Here is a 19,781-nt window from a genome sequence, read left to right as displayed (position 1 = left end):
TCACCCACCCAATACGGGTTATCACCCTCTTCACCCGCTCTCTATTACCTTTTTTTATAATTATCGGGTATTTTCAATTTTTGATCCTACAGTCCTTTTGTAGGAAGTTCCCAACATCTCGAGGAGCTGAGAAAATATCGAGTTTCTGTTTTCCTTTTTTTTTCAAATTTCACCTTTTCCATGTTGTGCTCCCCGGTGCTAATTCACTCCATCCCGTAGGTATTCCCCCACTTCTCGCTGGTTTAAATTCGTTTTCTCTGTATTTTTTTGCTGATAGGAGAGTAGTTTTTGTAGTGTGTTGTTTCTAGGCAATTCATGTTATCATTATTTTTTCTACTCTAAATAAATGTTTTAATTCTGGAATTTTTTTCTGTTTAAGAAATACGACAACATAAGTGAAAGCTAGAACAAGTAACAAACTGAAAACAGTCAAAATATGACCCCAATTATCTCAGTTCACCTGAAGACAAATAAACTTGAGTGAATAAAAAACGTTCGAACTTCGAAAAGAAGCTAGAAAAGTTTTTCTTCCGAAAATTCTTCTACAGTAGTCTTAAAGGCGCACACACGTTTTCGACACCGGGTTCCGACACGAGCGCTTTCAGTTTTTTATATTTAAAAGTGAGCAAGAATTCCATAAAAAACAACATATTTTGCTCGAAAAATGTACGCAGCCGCCGATGTTTCGTTAGTTGGAACTTTCGCAAAACTCGCAGACAGGTAATACTGGCTACTGAACGAATAAAACGTTCAAAATCTCAAATATTAGTTGATTAACCAAAATTTTCCAGAACTGCTGTTCCAGGAGCTTTACCGCCCCGTTTGAACGAAGATCCATCTCTTTATGGACATCTGACAAGCGGCTTAGATTTGACTATCGGTTGTGAAGGATACAGCGACACTCGCAGCCTGGATTCCAGATTTCACTCAATTTTTGATTATTTGTGCAAAACTTCTCAATTGAGCTCTTCTTTCAAGGAGGTTCTTGTTGTTTATTGTTCTCACTTTCAATGTTTGCGTTTAGACGATCGGTGCGGATTTCTTGTTGACTAGAAAATGTCTCGTCGACATTGGCCAGGCAGCTTACCGGGCGGAGAGTACCAGAATTCAAGCGATTCGAAAGAAAGGAGTGATTTTTATGTGCGAAATCCGCAAGTGGGAAATGAGCTATTTTCGAAAAAAAAGATTAAGTTTCTAGAGAGTATCCATCACAACCATTCGGCCATAAATTCGAACAATATCTCACTTTGAATGATCGCGGACTGCCACATGACAAGTATGAAAGGCTAACAAACGACGGATGCTCGAAGGCAGTTTTCCGAACTACATTTACATCTGGCAACAAGGCGATCAAAGTATTTTATGCAGCTGAAATGGACGCAATCGACGAAGAGAGAAACTTTGTGGAGTTGAAAACCACTTCTATGTCTCACGATAGATGGGTGCAGATCGCAAGTCTCAGCAACTATCTCCAATCGTTTTTCGGCAAAATTCCATATATTATCTGTGGTCGGAAACCATCCTTTGGAAATAATGTTATTTATCAGGTACAATCGGAGGGACTAGAAGAATTCAAAGACTTTTTTATTATAGGTAGACAAAATCCAAACTGCGGACATCCCGAACTATTCCGGTGTGCATTGGAAAAAAGAAGTGTGCTTCCAGCAAATTTTCAATGTTCTGAATGCAGTCAAATCAAGACTTCAACAGGATAACGAAGCGGTCGTCTTCAACTTGACGCAAGGAACCATCTACCTCGAGACAGAACGCGCTGAAAACTGTACTTTCACTGATCAAGCCTTTTTGAATTATCTCAACTAGTTGCATTTCACATTGTTAAATGTTTACTTTTATACAACATCTACCCCTAACTCTTCTTAATAAAACAAGCTAGATTCATTGTTATTTATTTATTTAATGTGATTTTCAGCTCTAATTCGAATTCTAAACTAATGCTCTACCAATCGCATTCTCTCATTTTCAGCTAAATTGTAATTTGAAAGAGAAATGTCTGTCAAAATCGACGTTAAAAGAGTAGGAACCTTCACCAAGTTGGCAGATAAGTTGGTCTCTAATACTGACTCAAATGAAAAATATCAGTGTTTCAGAACAGCAGTCCCAGGTGGCCAAGCTCCGCGTCTCAACGAAGACCCTAGCTTGTATGGAAGATTGCAAGAAGAAATGGATTTGACACTAGGATGTGAAAACTACAAAGACGACGGACACGGTGATAGATATTGTTCATTTTTCGATTATATCAAAAAAACGACTGAAAAGGGATCTTCGATGAAAGAAGCGATTGGCGCAGATTTTGTGTCGAATCGAAGAAATCTCATTGTAATCGCACAGTCTGCATATAAAATCGAACCAATGGAAATTCAAGCATTTCGCCAGAATGGAGTAATTTTTCTGTGTGATAAAGCCGAAGATTTGTCAGTGCTAATAAAAAAAATGGGTTTTAGTTCATTTAATTTCAGAGAAGAAGAAGTTTCATGGCCACAAGGTCACAAATTCGAGAGATATCTTACATTGAATGAAGAAGGCAAGCCACATGACAAGTACGAAGAGTTGCACACCGAGGAACGCTTCAAGCTAGTCTTGCGAACCACTTTGAAAACAACTGCTAAACCGCCTATCAAAGTGTTTTATGCAGCTGAAATTGATGCTGTTGATAGCAGTGGGTTACAACTTGCGAATAAGTTAATCCTGAAAGTTTCAAATAATTCCAGAAGGAGAGTATGTTGAGATAAAAACAACTGGACTGCGTCACGATATGTGGCTCGAGAGAAACAGTCTAAAGAACTATCTTCAATCAGCGCTTGCAAATATTTCATACATTATTTATGGTAAAAAGGCGAGAGGAAGATGGAATCACATTTACAGAGTACTACATTACAATTATGCATGTAAATTCCTTATATTGTTTTTCAGGTCGACAAAGTGTTCACTGAGACAATTCCAAGTGATCGTGTCAACTGGAAGAAAGATGTGTGCTTCGAGCAACTTTTCAATGTTCTCGACAAGATCAAATCGAAGCTTGAATACGATGACGAGGCTCTCGTGTTGAAAAAGACCGAAGAAGGATTGTTCTTCGAGCCTGAATGCTCCAAAAATTGTATTTTCATGGATTCAGACTTTCTGGAACACTTTGCATAACTTCCATAATTTTATTGTTACCCCCTTTAATAAAACATGTAACATCAATCCGTAGTTGTCAGTTGTCAGTTTATATTTGAAGAGTTCACCAAAAAAAAACAAAAGACAGAGATAAGATAAGATTACAGTAGCCGGCCGGCATGCATTGGTTCTGTAGTCTGATTGTGCTCCTGATGAACGACGGCAGTGTTGACTTGAATCACTGGGACTCCTGGACTGGCACGTGGACGGCGATTTCGTTTCAGAATTTGCTTATTGCACAAATCCGCGGGCCGCTGGACTCCGTTTTTTCGGAAGTAGAGAGAGCAGCCACTGAAAGATTGAAATTTGATTTAAAAAAACATAAAAATTTATTACGGCTAAGCAAAAAAGAACAGAGCTGTGGACAAGAAACGCGGTGGTTGTGGCGGAAGGTCCTACAACGACCATTACCGTAATCAAGAAATAATTATTTTTCAGGTTTTTTTTCTTGTTTTTTTTCGGTTTGTCTGCTATTTTCCTCGCAATAATATCGAGATAATGAAGAAAATATTTTCAGGTAGTTGTCGTTGTGGGACCGTCGACCACGGCCACCGGCCAGGCAATCCTTTCACTCTTAAACCTTTACATTTTTCTACTTTTTTGAATAAAAACAACAGAAAATTTGACGAAAGTCAGTGAAAAACGAGAAAAAAAACCTGAAAATTAACTATTCCTAGGTTACGGTAGTTGTCGTTGTGGGACCTACGACCGTGGCCACCGGTGTTTCTCTTACAAGGCTCTGACTTATTTGGACAAGAATCGTATTCTCAAACGTTTTTTTTTCGGTGTCATCAACTTTAAAATTAGTCTTCATGTTGAAATTTTGAAATTTGAAAATTATGAAATTCAAAAATGCGAAACTCACTTGCACTCAATGGCTCCAGAATCGGTTCGTCTCCAAAGTGTGGTCTGTCTAGTTCCACAGCTGGGATTTGAGCAAACTGAGTTGTGATGGAAAGTAGATGGCTGCAAAATTCAATCCCTACTCTACATAGGAATTTTCAAAAAAACTCACTTTTCTAATAACTGAAGACTTTCCAGTACTTTTCTTCTCCTTCACCTGCATTACCAAATTTTCCTGTGCCATGTAGTTTTGTCCAAACTGGGGATACTGTAGATAGTTTTGGTTCATGGACATGTCGAAACTTCCGAACATTGGGTTGACAGGAACCACGGGAGCAGTAGGAGCAACATAAGGGGGAACTGCTGAAATATTGTTGAAAAGGGAAATAAAGAGAAAATGAAACTTACCAAAATATTGTCCAAAATCCTCATAGAGAGGGTCCATCATGTATTGGGATCCAGTCGGTTCGTACATAGTTGGAGTATGGACTGGAGATGGCTTACCATGGTCCTCCGAAAAAAGCATTTCATGGGCCACAATGTTTCCATCTTTATCCATAACTCCATAGGTATAAGGAGCAAGAGGTGGGGTTGAAGAGGAGGAGGATGCAGAAGAGGATGAGGAAGAAATTGGATACATTATTTGGAGATAATGAATCTAATCGTTTTTTATTCTTGTTACGATACGACCGTCGTCTTAGGGGCTGAGCTATGGTCCGCCTTTTTTTGGGGAAAGGGGGTGGAGCAGAGGAGGGGTACTGTGAGGAAGGTCCTTGTGTAGGTAGGTTACTGTAGCCTTTGATGTTACCGACAGGGTACACTGAAAGCCAAAAGAAACCCCGATGTACCGGATCTAGCGCTCATAAAGTATTCAAACAAATCGGTTTTTAAAAATGGTATACAGTATCTTTCGTCGGCATGTAGTACCAGCCAAAATTTTAATAATTCCGGAAGTTTTTTGTTTAAAAAAGGGATGTAAAGAAATCTAGTGGAACTTGAAGGATGAGACTGGAAAATTTCTGATCTACAAAGCAAGAACAGAGCTTCAATTTTGTAGTTAGCAATACAAACTCATGGGATTGCCATTTCTGAAAGTCTTGTCATTTGTTTGGGTACAAGCGGTGCATCTCATTTGAGTAAACTTGGATGAATAAAAATCTGAAATTGTCCAGTAGATCTGAAAGTGTTCAGATTTATTCTATGAATTTTACTACCGAAAAACCAGTAATATAAGGTTCCAAATTTTAGCTCAATTATCTCAATTCTTATGCAAGGTATCAAAAATGTGTAAACTGACAATATACTTCTGATATCATGTTAAACAATTCATTAGTTGACAACTTTTTGTATCTTTGAGAGGAACCGAGAACAATTGTGTCCATGAACTATAACTCCAGACTCAAAACATAAAAATGAACAAATTACCGTGGATGCTCTAATAGAAGCTCCGCCCTTTGAACTTACTTATCTCGGTTACTGGAAGACGTATCGAAAATTGTCAACTGGTAAATTGTAGATCATAATATCAGAAGTATTTTGCCAGTTGACACATTTTTGATATCTTTTTGAAGGAGCCGAGATAATGGAGCCCAAACTTGACAGTGTAGGGGGGGGGGGGGCGTTCTATTACAGGTCTTACGGTAATTTGGAAATGAGCAAAAGGTCATAAAAACCAGAATTCCTACAGAATGAAACAGTAATACTGACCTGACATAGAGCCGCTTGAAATCAAATCTTATCGAAATGTTCCGAATCTTTATGAGATAATAACTAGATGACTTTTTATCAAAATGGTTTTATCTTCCTTTTTAAGGTTCTTGTATGGCAATCTTACTGTGACTACCGTAAACACTCTAATACATACTTGTAAAAATCCGGGTCGGCCCGTCAAAGCCCGGGCCTGAGGAAGTTTTCAAGGCCCAAGGCGCGGAATCAAATTTTTGAGCCAAATTTTGAGCTCTCAATATAATTTTCTCCATTTTTTCGTTTTTTTGGATTGTTTGTCTGTTTGATCGAAAAAGATCGAAAAAACTCGAAAAAAATCACATAAGGGTCCCCCCTTATGTGATTTTTGAAATTTTCAAAACTTGTGAAATGACAGGCCCGTCAAGCCGGGCCTCCGAAATTTGGGAAAAAGCCCGGCCCGTTACAAGTAGGCTCTAATAGAAGGTCACTCTATACTTGCACTTCGAGCTCAATTATCTAAGTTCCTTCAAAACGTAGCAAAAATGTGTTAACTGATAAAATATTGGTGATGTTATGAAAAACATTTTATCGATTGACAAAATTTTGATATCTTTCACAGACATCGAGATAATTGTGCTGAAAATTGACAGTCGGGGCTTATATTAAAGGAAATACCTTTTCGAATTCATACTTCAAATCATAAACATTTTCAATCATCTGCAATTAAAAACTTTACTTGAAATTCATATAACCCACTTTCTCCTTTTCGTTTAGCAAGACATACTCCGTTTACGACCCCTTGAGCCCTTGTGCGTCTTCACAACGTCTACATTGTTCGATCCATCAAGGTGTTCTATCTTATCATCTTTTTATTCTTTCTCATTCTTTTCTTTAAAAAGTCTATTTACAACCTGACACATGTGGAGGAATTGAAACATTATAGCGTATTCAAAAGTTGTCTTTGATAAGGAAAAAAAATGTTCGAGATGAGTCATGACTACATATTTCATGGGTTATTCCGAGAATGGAGTTATCAAGCGTTATCAGAATGGAGTTATAAAAGTTATCAAGCGCACAGGGAACTGCAGAAAGGGGTTGGGGGTAGCTTGCCTGGGCAACTCCTTCACTCTTCCACTTTTCGCTCTGCCTATTCAATAATGCCGGTCAAAATCGATATTGAACATCTGGGAACTTTAAAGAAGAATCGAGATCGGTGAGCTTACCAGAAATTGAAATCATTACGTTGAATCCAGCGATTTGAAGAACCGCCGAACTTGATCATCAACCGAGTCGTCTAAATGAAGATCGTACACGATATGGAAAACTCAGTCAACGAAATTAGATGAATTTGAATTTGGGATGCGAAGGCTTCAGGGATGAAGGAGGTGGTGATCTTTATTTTTCTCTCTTCGACTATATCAGACAGACTGCATCGCCCGGGAATTCCCTCAAAGAGGTTAAAACCTTTCTCCTAGAACTTCCATTTATCGTTTTTTTAGGCGATCGGTGCAGATTTCATATCAACTCGTAGGAACTTGGTTACATTGTCCGCATCAGCATTCCCTGGAAAGCCTTTCCAGATCCGTGCACTTCGAAAAGATGGAGTGATTTTCATATGTGACCGATCATCAGAGCAAGAAACTATTAACAATTATGCAGGAGGTTATAAGTTCGAGCAGTACATGACTTTGAATGAGAACGGACACCCTCATGATGACGATGAGCCGGTTTCAAATGCAGAGTGTGTCAAATCAGTTCTTCGAACAACATTTGAATCAGGAGGAAAAGAGATGAAAGTGTTTTATGCTGCGGAGCTGGATGCAGTAGACAGAGGTATAGTACTGGGTTAATATATTAAGTGGAAAATGGTAAATTTCGGGTGTCTGAAAACATGAGCGATTATTAACCAAAAAAAAGGACTTCTAAATTTTAACTTCCAGCCAATTTATCTCGGTTTCTGTCAAAGATATGTATAAAAAAATTGCCAACTGATAAATTGTTCATCATAACATCACAAACATTTTATCAGTAGTCACATTTTTGATATCTTGTATAGGAACCGAGATAATTGAGCTCAAAGTACACGACTTCTATAACGGGTTTCCCGTTCTATCCGTTTATTAATCAACTAAAAATTTTGACTTCAGAGGAAAACTTGGTTGAGTTCAAATCGACAAACCTTGGACATCAAAATTGGCTTGAGAGACTCAGTCGTAATCATTACTTGCAATCTTATTTTGGAAACGTTTCTTATATAATCAAAGGGTCAACAACAAGAGAGAAGATTGTTTTCCAGGTTAGGTTTAAATTCTTCACAAAACATCTAGCTAAATACTCCAGCTGGATAAAATTCTTGTCGACGAAATCCCTAAAATGGAAGTAAACTGGGATCCGGAGACATGTTTCGTAAAATTGTTCGAAATCCTGGAAGAAGTCAAAACGAGACTTGAAAATGACGATGAAGCAGTCATTATCAGAAGTGATGGGGTGAACATCTATTACGAAGAAGAAGATGCTAACAACTGCAATTTTGTAGATCCCGAATTTTTGAGAAACTTCTATTAACAATTTCTATTTTCTATTAGAATCAATATTTTTGAGAATATATTTTCACTTTTCAATATGAGAGATAAATGATGATGATTCAGCGTTCTCTGTTTGCTAAGTGTGCCTTGAAACAATTTTTTGTAAAAACTAATGCATTCGTCTTCTTCAAGATTTCTTGCTCAGTCCTAACTTCGCGGTGTCCCATCTCCTGTATTCGCTCAAAACCTCCTCGGAGGAACATTGTATGCTCCAAAAATGCCGGTAAAAGTCGATGTGAAGATAATTGGAACCTATAAAAAGCTGAAAGACAAGTGAGTTTGATTAGAGAAATCTGTAACAGAAGGACAAAATTTGAGATTTATCTCAATTCCTATGCGAGAAATTTGAAAAAAAAAAAATCAAATTTGAGATTTATCTCAATTCCTATGCGAGAAATTTGAAAAAAAAAAATCAAATTTGAGATTTATCTCAATTCCTATGCGAGATACAAAAAATGTGTCCACTGACAAAACACTTTTGACATTATGATAAACAATTTATCAGTCGAAAACTTACAGGAGCCGATATAAATTGGCTTAAAGATTAAAGCTAGAAGGTATTTCAGATCTGCGGAAGTTGGAGGTCTCCCGCGTCTCCTGAATGAAGATCCACATCGTTTTGGTCTTCTGGAAGAAACGGATCAAATGGATCTAAAGAAGGGATGGGAAGAGTTTAACGATGAAGGATACGGAGACACTTTCGATTCTCTGTTTGACTACATTCGAAAAACTTCAAAAAAGCGGACTTCTTTGGAAAAGGTATTCTTTTATGGCAAACATCTAGAATACGGTTGAATTCTATTCAGACCAACCAATTTCATATTATTTCAGGCTCTCGGGACGGATTTTGTCTTAACTCGTCGAATTTTGCTGTTGTTTGCTAAAAAATCAGTTTACAAAACCTTCTATGTAATTCGAGCTGTTAGGAGAAATGGTGTTATTTTCCTTTGCGATGAAGTTTCTGAAAACAAAGGTCCAAGTGTGATGCGAGTTTATGGACACAAGTTTGAGCAATACATGACTTTGAATCGTGTTGGAGAGCCTTATGATGAAGATGCACCAGTTGTTAACTCGGAATACTGTAGAGCAGTTTTTCAAACATCTCTAGCATGTGGAAATGAAGAGATCAAAGTAATGTACTCTGAAGTAGTTAAGGCAGAAGACAAAGGGAGTAATCGTGTTCAGATATTTTTGTGAGCATTTCGTTTCAGAAGGAAAGGTGGTCGCCATCAACGAAACCAGTTTGGATCTAAAAACATGGCTCTATAAGCGTAGCCTGGGCGTATATCTGCAGTCGTATTTCGGAGGTTCATCGTACATTGTCAAAGGGACTACAAACAATGATAACGTCGTCTATAAGGTATGTTGAAATCAAATATTTTGGAATCATGTGTTCTTTTCATTTCTAGTTTGAATATGTCATTTGGTAAGCTGGGAGATGAAAAAAACAATTGAAAATTTCAAAAATGATCCCAAACTGACAGGTGAATTTTCAACAATAAATATCTATAGCTTTTCAGGTCGACAAAATCCCAACTGAGGAAATTCCAAAAATGAACGTATTCTGGAAACCACAGGCATGTTTCGAAAAGGTGTTCGACATCCTCCAAGAAATCAAAACTAGACTGGAAAATGACGACGATGCGATTGTTATCAGAAGCGTCGGATGGGACATCTCCTACGAACCAGAAGATGCCAGAAAATGCGATTTTGTGGACCCAGAGTTCCTGAGAAAATTCCATTAACCTTTTCTTATTTGTTTACTGTTCAATTTTCAATTTAGAAATTAAGAGCTAAATAAATTATTCATCATTTTCCTAGATATGGAGATATGGATCATGACTCGAAAATACCATGCCTCACTTGTTTAAATATAATACATTACCTATTTTTTGAATGATTTCATAATCGGAGGACTTGTTTTGCATGACGCCTGCCAGGTTAGAATACGTTGCCTTGCTCAGGATAGAATTTTTCAGCGGATTTAGTTGATCTCTATAAAAACCATGTATGGAGGTTAGACACTTACTTCATTCGAATTACGCCGTTAACTGTTGATATTAAAAGAATTGGAACTTACAAAAAATTGCAAGATAAGTGAGTTAAATTTTTTTAAACAATTTTCAAAGCCTCTCTAATAGAAGGGCATTCCTAGAGGGTCTTTGAAAACGTTTACGTCCCCCTCCAAATTGTGTTGTCAGAAATGAAAAATCCGGTGCGTTTTCAGTGGAAAATATTCCGGAAATCTCCTTTTTGCTCAATTTTTGGTAAGATCGATAGATATTCTTGAATTTTAAGTGTTTGGAAAAATATAAGTGCTACCCCTAATCAAAGGGCCTCAGTAATAGAAGCGTCTTCCGGAGTTTCCTAGGAACAATAATAGTACCCGACCCTTCTAATACACATTTTACGGTAATAATCTGAATTTAGATCTGTGGTTATTGGTGCTTTGCCAAGTTTGCTAAATGAAGATTCTTGTCGATTTGGTTGGCTGAAAGAGAAGGATCGGATAGATCTAAGAAAAGGATGTGAACAATTCAAAGATGATGGATATGGAGATTTGTTTCACTCCTTTTTTTGAATGCATCCTCAAAGAAGAAATCAAAACGTGACTTGAAAATGACGATGAAACAGTCATTATCAGAAGTGATGGGGGGAACATCCCCTACGAAGATGAAAATGCTAGCAACTGCAATTTTGTAGATCCCGAATTTTTGAGACATTTCTATCAATAATTTATATTTTCTTTTAGAATCAACCAGTCGGTTTGAGCCCCCTATCGGGGGCTCAACCTCTTGGCTTTCGTCCACTGTATCTTACACTTGAATTTCTAATGTCTAGATTTTCCACTTTCCGAGTGCCCGAAACTTCCAAGTATTTCGATTTTTAAATGTTGGATGTTACTAATATGGGAATTTCTAGATAACGTGATTTCTCCAATTTCTGTTCTTGAGATACTTTCATTGAGTTTTGTGTAAAGAGTTGAAAATAAAGAATTGTTCCTTTTAAAACGTACGGAAACTCTTCATTTGTTCACAATACTGGACGTACCAGTGGAATAGCAATTAAAAGAGACAAAACAGAGTGTTGGGGATGAGCAAAAGGAAAATCTTACGAACGGAAAAAAATGGGTTGAATGGGGAACAAAGTAGAAAGAAAGCCAAAACTAAAACAACACACGATGATCTGTAAGAAAACACCAGAGAAGCTGTTTTCGTTGGAAAAGAAACAATAAAGATAACTTGGGTTTATAAAGTAGTAAAAGAAAATTGGATGGGAAAAGAAGGGTGCAAAAAACTGAAAGAGGATAACTTTGAAAAGGGAAGAACTATCAGTAATGCAAAAGGTGGGAAATGGTATGCAGGTCTGTTATCAACGTGGTATAGCAATACTCTGAACGAGTTAGGGTACTGTTAGCCGTTGAACAGATCGTGGTGAAGAAAAGCTATTTGAAAAGATAATAGAAAAGAGAAGATTGGTTATGGTAGACATGGATATAAGAAACATGGGGGTGGTGGTAACAATTTAATACGGAAAAATTGATTCAAAAATGTTGGATTGGTGATTAGGCATGCAATGTCGAAAAGTCCCAGGAGGCGCTCAGTTGATGATAACTGTTTGTCCCATGAGCTCGGTGAGAAGACGGGAAGCAGCGGCCTTTGAAACCTGGAAATACTTTTATTAGCCTAAAAACGATAAACGAGAATAATCATACCTCAATCTTTGTTGGCTCGGTTTGGCACTCAACATTCTTTTTCACAATTGGCTCTGTAGCAATGCTAGCGTGCTGTATTTGCTTGGTAAGCTGTTGCATAGCTTGGAAATGGGAGTGGTGCAGCTTTGGGCCGTGTCCATGTCCCTGGGCTTGTCCGTGATTCTGGAACTAACAAAAATTGAAGAAAATGGAGGGCAATGAGGTAGAGTTAGTTTTGTGAATATCGGCTGGGATAATCAATTGATTTCATCTCTTTTTGATCCATTTTTACTGAACTTACCGCAAGGCCGAGTGCGACCAGCCAAGATGGAGGCTGCTGTAGAGCTTGCTCTGCGGCTAACCGCGCCTAAATTTAATATGCCAGAGTAAAATTACAAATAACTGAAAAAAAACAAGCAAGGGAGAAGACAGTTTTCTAAGCACATGCTGCTGTTTCATGCTCGGTGAATTTTCCTTAGTGCGCCATATTTTTGAATAAAAAAGGTGATGAAATGAACGGATATGTTTTAGAACAACCTACAGAACGAACCACCGATAATGATAGAACCCTTATATTTTCCCGAAAGATACCATGGATAAGCGCTGGCGTATCCAAAAATGACTATCTTATCTTCCAGAATATATAAAGGTCCTTTTGTGAAAGGTGAAGCTGTGTGCAATAAATTATTACCAATTGACTCACATCGTCTGAGTCCGGAGTGTGAGACAAAGATCCGTCGATTGGCTCCGATGGTGGCTGGGAGTGCATCAGAGGTGGACCGTTTTGGTTCATTTGATGGAGGAACGGCATTTGCACGAACGGCGGGTACTGCATCCGCATCTGTTGCTTTGATAATATTGATTTAATATATTTTAAAACAGCGTTAATTAGTATACTATGATTACGAAACGGTGCTTTTGTTAGCTGCGAGTGCTTAAAGAAAGAATTTAATGAATACCTGCGGTGGGAATTGATTGTTGAGTCCCGGTGGCATGACCATCATCGGTGGTTGCTGTCGCACTTGTTGCCATTGTGCAGTGGCGGCTGAAGCTTCGAGGGAGTGAACCGGGGTGAGGAATGGAGGCTGAAATTTATTGATTCAATTATAAAGGTGAATTTTCTGAACTTACAGATCCAAGAACTTGCGTCCATTCGCCCAGCGTATGATAGTTTTGCTCGTTCTCTGTTTTCAACTGAAGCTCGGGTGTGAAATAACCGGCTTGCAACCAAAAGTTCATATCCTTTGACATATACGGTCCTGAAAATGTGTATTGCGAAGAGATGACGGATTTCTGAACAACATACCATAGTTTTCCTTGTCTGGTCCCAAATAGTACCACTTCGTATCCACGGCTGGGCCATTGTTTCCACTCTTGTGCATTTCGACAACGGCGTGTGGGTTTTCACTAGCGTTCTAACCTGAGAAAGTCGGATTAAGATACATATTAAGAAAAAAGAATAAAGAAAGATGGATATTAAATAAAGGCATAAAGGACCTTCGAGATGGTTTTAAAAATATAAATGAAACAACAGAAATCATTTATGAGGTGAAATATGAGATCAAGGGGAAGGAAATAAAGAAATGCGAAATCAATCTTCATCAAACCACCGGTCTTCATCGTCTTGGTCTCGAATTGGATCGGGTAGTCTGCCCTGTTCGCAGTCGGAGTAGTCATAGAATCTGGAACTTGGAAAAAATATTGATTTCAAAGTACGCCGGTGACTCATCAAGGGAAAAATTGATTGACCGCCTCTCGCGACACTAAGGAAAAAACTTTCACACTCACTCTTTGTCCTTTCCGGCCAGAAACTTTTCCTTCATGAATGATTCGAATTCGTGTCGGAGGACATCCTTCGTGTCATCTTCTCCGATATCGTTATACTGCTCGACTTCCTGGAATTGTCAGTTGATAACGAATGAAAACTCTTCGAAATTACTACCTGTGCAAGCCGTTCCATTTTCTCTCGCATCTTTTCAACTTCATCCTCAACGGGCTCGTCATCTTCTTCTTCCGGAACAAATTCATGGCTTGCCACGTGATTCATGAACCTGCTAATGTGGTCCTTTCCTCCATCTTCTTGTCGTGGACCTTCCCATTCCTTCGCTTGAAGTTTCCGCCTTTCAGCAATTTCAGACATTTCCTCGAAGCGAACCATGTAACTGGACCATGAGGATTCAGATGCATCTCTGGTAACTGTCGGTCGAAGAAACTCCATGTGTTCTGGAAACAAGTTTCAATTTGCTTTTTTCCCTCAATTTCCTAATACCTTCACCGAGGAACTTTCCGATCATTGCGTCGAAAAGATACGGTTCTCGTTCCCTCATCTTGGTATCAGAGAAGTAATCGCCAGCTTTTAATAGCGTTTGCATAGCATTGTAACGCATGTTCCGCTTCTGGAAATTCGAAAGAATCCGAAGAACTGATTTTTGTTCGCAAACCTGCTTCTCACTGATTCCAGAACGTCGACGAATCCGTTTCATTATTTCCTGAACCACACAATCATCATTATCAGCAAAAATATCGCAATCTACAGGTTCGAGGTAATTTTGATACCTAGAAATTGTAGCTTACAAATGACATCGAAGGAAGCAAATTGTTAAACAAACCTATCTAGAAAAATCGGCAACTTCGAAGCGGAAAGATCTTCTAAAATCTTCAGCTTTTGTTCATCTGTCAGTTCTTTCTCATCTCGTTGCTGATTTTTGAAGAAAGCGTCGTTGTCTGCGATAATTCGTGAGAAAATGCTTTCCATCTGAAAGCAAATAGGTGAATTTTAAAGGGTTTCGATGGAAAAAAGGTAAGAAGTCAGGCCAAAATTGTTGGGAACAATTATGAATTGAAACGATAGCAGACTGAAAACCAAAAAAAGTAGCCAGAAGCGCTGAAACATCTCATTTCTCAAGGCGGTTTCTAGATTTTGGACTGAGAATACGAATTTACGCGGGCCCCGCCTACTTTTGCAATACGCACGCACCCTTTTCGCAACGGTGCGGCGCGCAGTTAACATTTTCTGGCTTTACATTTACACGTCTACAATCTCTTTCTGAAGCTCTAAACCTTTCGAGATGACCTGTTTTGTGACAGTCGGAACCACATTATTTGAAGACTTGATTAACAAAGTAAGTATTAAAACACTTTTTCATTTCAAAATCTCTAGAAGTTTTTAGGTATTGTCAGAGGATTGTTTGACAAATCTCAAAAAGATTGGAGTGAAAAAAGTTCGTCTCCAAATCGGAAAGGGAAATTTTGAACAGGAAGTAGTGGACCGTGTCTTCGGAGGTGTTGCGGCAGATGAAGGTTCGGCTAGCTTGGAAGGACTTGAGATTGATTATTATCGCTTCAAGCCTTCCATCAGTGAGGACATGGCAGACGCATTTGTAAGTTCATTCAGTTTGAAGACAAACTAAAGAAAGATTTTCACATATATCATAAAAACTGTATTTCCAGGTTGTAATCGGACATGCAGGCGCTGGAACATGCTTAGAAGTATTGGCTCTTCATCTGCCATTCATCACAGTAACCAACGACAAGCTGATGGATAATCACCAAGCCGAACTTGCCATTCAGCTTTCCGACGATGGATATCTTCTTCAATGCACACCGACGACTCTCCCTGAAATGATCCTCAAGGAGGAGCTATTCTCTCTTCGCCAATTCGCAGCTCCTAACAAGAAATTTTTGGCAGAGCATATCAAAGAGATGGTTGGAATCAAGAGTGAATCTTAATTGTATTAATAGTGTAACTTGTACTGTACATAAAGTATAATTTATTAAATCATCAGTTAATAAAATGCATGAACTTGTGCAACAATGCGGCTTTTGTTGAATCGGTCAGCGAAGAATTCTGGTAAAAGTGTCAATGCCTCGAGCTCTTCCTTTGTCTCAATCGATGTGAGTGTTACACGAAGAAGCTTGTGCAGGTTGTGATTGTCAGCAAACACAATTTTCTGAATGGTTTTGACCCTTGGAGTCTGAAGAAGAAACTCTTCACACTTATGAGTTACTGCTGCCATAAGATATTTGCCAGCTAACTCAAAGTATACAGCAATCTTTTCAACTGTAACCAAACATTAAAATACATATATACATTCTACTACATTTGTCAACCTGTGATTTCAGTTTAATTGGGATAAATCAAACTGAGAAATTGGGAAAAATCTGAGAAGCTGACAACTCGAATTGGTATAATTGATTCTGATTTCTCCTTGAAATCAGAGATGAAAAGTTTGTCGAAAAACTCCGAGTGAATTGAAAGGAACTGAAAAAATGGTTTTCAAATGTTTATCAAGAAAGTTTCACCGATTTGTTCACATGCATTTGGTTTCCTTCAACTTCTAATGTCGCATCAGTAATGTGCGATTATTCGAAATTCGAAATAATATTCATTGAGGAAGAGAATGCATAAACGGGAGTCGTCTCGAATGCGAACTCGATAGTGCATCCCATCTGCCTGTTTCCCTGTCGCTGATTAAAAATTTGTCTCTGATTTTGATTTTGGTTAGTCTGGATACTAGTAATGACATCTTCTGCTTTTTGCAAATTTCTGATTCCTATCGATTGTCCAGAGAATTCAGAGAATCAACCTGCTTATGTGCGACTAATTTATCATCAAAAAGAAGTCTAAATTCGATTTTTCCAATGAATCATTGATGATTACCACGAAAAACTGAATCAGCAAATTTCGAATCTTATTGTTTAAAAAAGTAGTGAAAATTGAAACTGATGACACCTGAAAATCTAGTCACAGAGGACTAAAACTCAAAAATTAATTCAGGCTCCACACGTGTTGGTTCCAGAAGTCATATCAAACTGAATACATTCACAGACACCCTCTATAAATAAACACCACGGATAATTGATTTAAATCCCGAAACAACTTCCTCTTCAATGCTTTTCGCGAGTTTCTGAACTTTTCTGTTTCTTCGGAAATCTCCTTTTAAAACCTACCATTTTGAGCACTAGGCCCATTTTTCAGCAAATACAGCTGAAAGTTTTTTTTCGTTCAACCTATTATTTATACTGACTTGTTATTCATTATTTCATTCATTTTGCTTCACGACACGATTATAGTATTCTATGCAAGACGGTATTCCTAAATATGTTATAGTTCTGCATTGTTGTACTTCAATCAGTGTTCCAATCAATTTATTAGCGATTTTTTGTATCTTTACACAATCGTCGATTTCTATGAAGAAATATAAGTGGTATTTGTTGAACGTTCAGATTTGGTAAGATTGTTATACTGGTACAAAAAATCCGAGTTATTTATGAAAGAGAAACGCCGGTAGCCGTGGCCGAAGGTCCCACAACGGCAACTACCGTAACCTAAAAATATTTTAAATTTCCGGATCTATTTATTCGAGTTTTGTGCGTTTTCAGTCAATTTTTTTACTATTTTCATTTTTCGACTTGTTTGAAAAATGCAGTGAAAATCAAGAAAAAAAATCCGAAAAATAAAAATATTTTTAGGTTACGGTAGTTGCATTGTAGGATCTTCGGCCACGGCTACTGGTTCTTCTCTTCCACAGCTCCGGTTTTCTTGTATCAGCGTAATACACTAGAAGCATTTGTCCGTTTTCCAAACTTCTGATGACGTGTATAAAACAAAAGCTAACATTATAATTCCAAGTCGAAGACGTTTCTGTCTAGAACCATCAAAACCATCATTATAGGATCTTTCTAACCGACTTGATCCTTTTCGTCCTAATTGCTCCTCGTTTTTACTTTCCCCTTATTGCTGGAACCATGCACGGCTTCTTCTTCCACGTTGGAGTTCCCTACGAAGTTCAGACGATTATTGGATTCGGAACTGGCGTTGGAATGTTGTCCGCGTGTATTCAAGCAATTCAGTACCGACACAGCCAGATAGTCCCGCCAAATAGTATGCTAGCGAGGAACTCAAAAATGAGGACTACTCTTAATGGCGTCAGATATTTTTTGTTTTGCCAGGTGTCCGTTCCTGCTGTGCTCACAGAGCCAGTGAACCAGTTTGAAGCAAAGTTGAGGGTTGCTGGGGTAGGATCTTTAAATGAAGCACTAAAAGAAGAATAAACTTTCAGAAGTACCCATTTATACCGGATTTCTTCTTCGATCCAACGGTCTACCTACTCCAAGAGTCACCATTCTTTGTTTTTGTTCCCGGATCTCTTGTCCTTTCTTATGTATTCCTTGAGCTCTCTTTTTACATTCTCCAAAGTTTTTGTCAGCTCAGTAAACGAGTTTCACACATGTCCGAAAGAACGAAAAAACTACAAAGGAAGTATTTCGTGTGCATTTGTGTACAGGTACAGTAGTCTGAAATTTTTTCAGCTGTTTTTTGTTCTAGGTACTGGTTCCTTGTTTTTTCTGTATGTTTCCAATTGGTTTTCTTTGTTTTGCAATTGTCTCCGGGTATCATGTGCAATGTAAGCTTTTTTGTAAATTCGCTCCAACGCAAGTACCGTAAAAACTCAAATAGAATGACCCCCTAAATTTCAACTTTAAGCTTAATTGTCTCGGTTCCTGTAAAAGATAACACAAAGTAATCAATTGATAAAATGTTGGCAATAGAAAAATAAAAAGTTTGTCAGTTAACCACTTTTTGATATCTTTTATAGGAAATGAGATATGTGCGCTCAAAGTTTGGCGGAAGTGTGTACCGTAATAATTATAGTTTACTGTAAACGTCACCGTTAATCTCAACACGAAAGCTTTAAATTAAACTACCAAGTCGCTGAAAACTTATTTTCCAAAAAAAAGATCCGGAAAAATCATAGTGTTCTCTCTGTATAGAATACCGTAAAAACTGTAATAGAAGGGCCCCACACTGTCAAGTTTGAGCTCATTTATCTCAACTCCTATACAAGATATCAAAAAGGTTTCACCTGACAAAACTTTTCTGTTATTATGACTAACATTTTAACAGTTGACAACTTTTTTATATTTGTTGTCACGGACCGAGAAAAATGGACTCGAAGTAAAAAGTTAGGGGACCCTTCTGTTACAGGTTTTACGATAAACCGAGTTTTCAGTTTGGAACGACATGGCAGTTCTAATGTTTGGACTGCACGGAACCTTTGCAACACTAGTAATGCTACCCCTCTACCAACCATATCGAAAGTTTTGCAAATCCCTAATTTGTTGTGAATTTCGCCCGTTTTCCAAAATTCATTCTTTGGTAGTTGTACATTTGTTATCGTAAGAATGAAGGTGCAAAAATTATCTTGTGTTTTGTTTCTCGTGGGGGTTTAGGTGAAAGAAGAAAATATGTATTTTGGAAAGAGGTTGCCTAGGTGATATTAAGAATTTGAAGAAGGGCATTATTATAAGAAGTGGGAGCAAGGAGGCAGAAAGAGATAGAAGCATAGAAGCGAGTAGTGAATCAAAACACATTCATTTCTATTTTTTTTTTGGAAACCGAAGTTCGAATCTTGAAAGTTTGAGAATCTATTTTACATCTACAACTTCCATTTACATAAGTTTTTATTTACCGTAAACACTCTAATAGAACGCCACCCGAATCTTCAAATTTGAACTCATGTATCTCATTTTCTGTGAAGAAATCAAAAAATGGTTAACTAAAAAAAAAATTTGGTGATATCATGATAAACATTTTGTTAGTTGACAACTTTTTGATATCTTTCGAAAGAAGGGAGATATAGGCTCAAAGTGGACGGTCCGGGTGACGTTCTATTAGAGTTTTTACGGTAACAACTTTCTGAGCATGTACGATACCGGGCAATAAGATTATAATTTTCAGTTCTTTGGAAACTTTAAAGGTTTGTCCAATAGGTTTGAGGTGTTTCAATATCCTT

General features: G+C 37.9%; 9 protein-coding genes across 9 annotated transcripts; 6 read left to right on the top strand and 3 right to left on the bottom strand.

Annotated features, from left to right (window-relative positions):
- Window positions 1–664: 664 nt before the first annotated feature.
- On the top strand, window positions 665–1,821 carry CBG11411 (the record flags this gene model as incomplete). The annotated part of the gene is made up of 4 exons (XM_045236486.1): window positions 665–720; window positions 792–1,031; window positions 1,199–1,547; window positions 1,594–1,821. 4 exons carry the CDS (start codon window positions 665–667, stop codon window positions 1,819–1,821), a joined length of 873 nt encoding a protein of 290 aa, XP_045094538.1.
- A 186-nt stretch (window positions 1,822–2,007) lies between these two features.
- CBG11412 lies at window positions 2,008–3,156 on the top strand (the record flags this gene model as incomplete). Its single annotated transcript, XM_045236485.1, has 3 exons — window positions 2,008–2,677; window positions 2,730–2,884; window positions 2,932–3,156. The coding sequence occupies 3 exons, from the start codon at window positions 2,008–2,010 to the stop codon at window positions 3,154–3,156; spliced, it is 1,050 nt and encodes a 349-aa protein (XP_045094537.1).
- A 122-nt stretch (window positions 3,157–3,278) lies between these two features.
- Cbr-end-1 lies at window positions 3,279–4,579 on the bottom strand (the record flags this gene model as incomplete). Its single annotated transcript, XM_002635129.2, has 4 exons — window positions 3,279–3,468; window positions 4,043–4,143; window positions 4,193–4,383; window positions 4,429–4,579. 4 exons carry the CDS (start codon window positions 4,577–4,579, stop codon window positions 3,279–3,281), a joined length of 633 nt encoding a protein of 210 aa, XP_002635175.2.
- A 2,284-nt stretch (window positions 4,580–6,863) lies between these two features.
- On the top strand, window positions 6,864–8,271 carry CBG11414 (the record flags this gene model as incomplete). Its single annotated transcript, XM_002635130.2, has 5 exons — window positions 6,864–6,919; window positions 7,081–7,162; window positions 7,206–7,539; window positions 7,854–8,002; window positions 8,047–8,271. 5 exons carry the CDS (start codon window positions 6,864–6,866, stop codon window positions 8,269–8,271), a joined length of 846 nt encoding a protein of 281 aa, XP_002635176.2.
- A 237-nt stretch (window positions 8,272–8,508) lies between these two features.
- CBG11415 lies at window positions 8,509–10,036 on the top strand (the record flags this gene model as incomplete). The annotated part of the gene is made up of 5 exons (XM_002635131.1): window positions 8,509–8,564; window positions 8,858–9,050; window positions 9,123–9,462; window positions 9,503–9,651; window positions 9,812–10,036. 5 exons carry the CDS (start codon window positions 8,509–8,511, stop codon window positions 10,034–10,036), a joined length of 963 nt encoding a protein of 320 aa, XP_002635177.1.
- Window positions 10,037–11,891: 1,855 nt separating this feature from the next.
- Window positions 11,892–13,367, bottom strand: CBG11416 (the record flags this gene model as incomplete). Its single annotated transcript, XM_045236483.1, has 7 exons — window positions 11,892–11,957; window positions 12,007–12,168; window positions 12,287–12,352; window positions 12,689–12,826; window positions 12,945–13,070; window positions 13,117–13,244; window positions 13,292–13,367. 7 exons carry the CDS (start codon window positions 13,365–13,367, stop codon window positions 11,892–11,894), a joined length of 762 nt encoding a protein of 253 aa, XP_045094536.1.
- Window positions 13,368–13,576: 209 nt separating this feature from the next.
- On the bottom strand, window positions 13,577–14,740 carry CBG11417 (the record flags this gene model as incomplete). The annotated part of the gene is made up of 6 exons (XM_045236482.1): window positions 13,577–13,667; window positions 13,774–13,880; window positions 13,928–14,208; window positions 14,255–14,381; window positions 14,427–14,541; window positions 14,595–14,740. 6 exons carry the CDS (start codon window positions 14,738–14,740, stop codon window positions 13,577–13,579), a joined length of 867 nt encoding a protein of 288 aa, XP_045094535.1.
- Window positions 14,741–15,053: 313 nt separating this feature from the next.
- Cbr-hpo-17 lies at window positions 15,054–15,714 on the top strand (the record flags this gene model as incomplete). Its single annotated transcript, XM_002635134.1, has 3 exons — window positions 15,054–15,107; window positions 15,156–15,365; window positions 15,436–15,714. 3 exons carry the CDS (start codon window positions 15,054–15,056, stop codon window positions 15,712–15,714), a joined length of 543 nt encoding a protein of 180 aa, XP_002635180.1.
- A 1,350-nt stretch (window positions 15,715–17,064) lies between these two features.
- Window positions 17,065–19,168, top strand: Cbr-srh-24 (the record flags this gene model as incomplete). The annotated part of the gene is made up of 5 exons (XM_002635135.2): window positions 17,065–17,216; window positions 17,661–18,003; window positions 18,048–18,272; window positions 18,314–18,392; window positions 18,999–19,168. The coding sequence occupies 5 exons, from the start codon at window positions 17,065–17,067 to the stop codon at window positions 19,166–19,168; spliced, it is 969 nt and encodes a 322-aa protein (XP_002635181.2).
- Between the last annotated feature and the right edge of the window lie 613 nt (window positions 19,169–19,781).

This window comes from Caenorhabditis briggsae, assembly GCF_000004555.2.
Source record: "Caenorhabditis briggsae complete genome, chrV, whole genome shotgun sequence".
NCBI lineage: Eukaryota > Metazoa > Nematoda > Chromadorea > Rhabditida > Rhabditidae > Caenorhabditis > Caenorhabditis briggsae.
The sequence above is the reverse complement of the archived record's forward strand: the minus strand, read 5'-3'. Positions and strand labels throughout refer to the sequence as shown.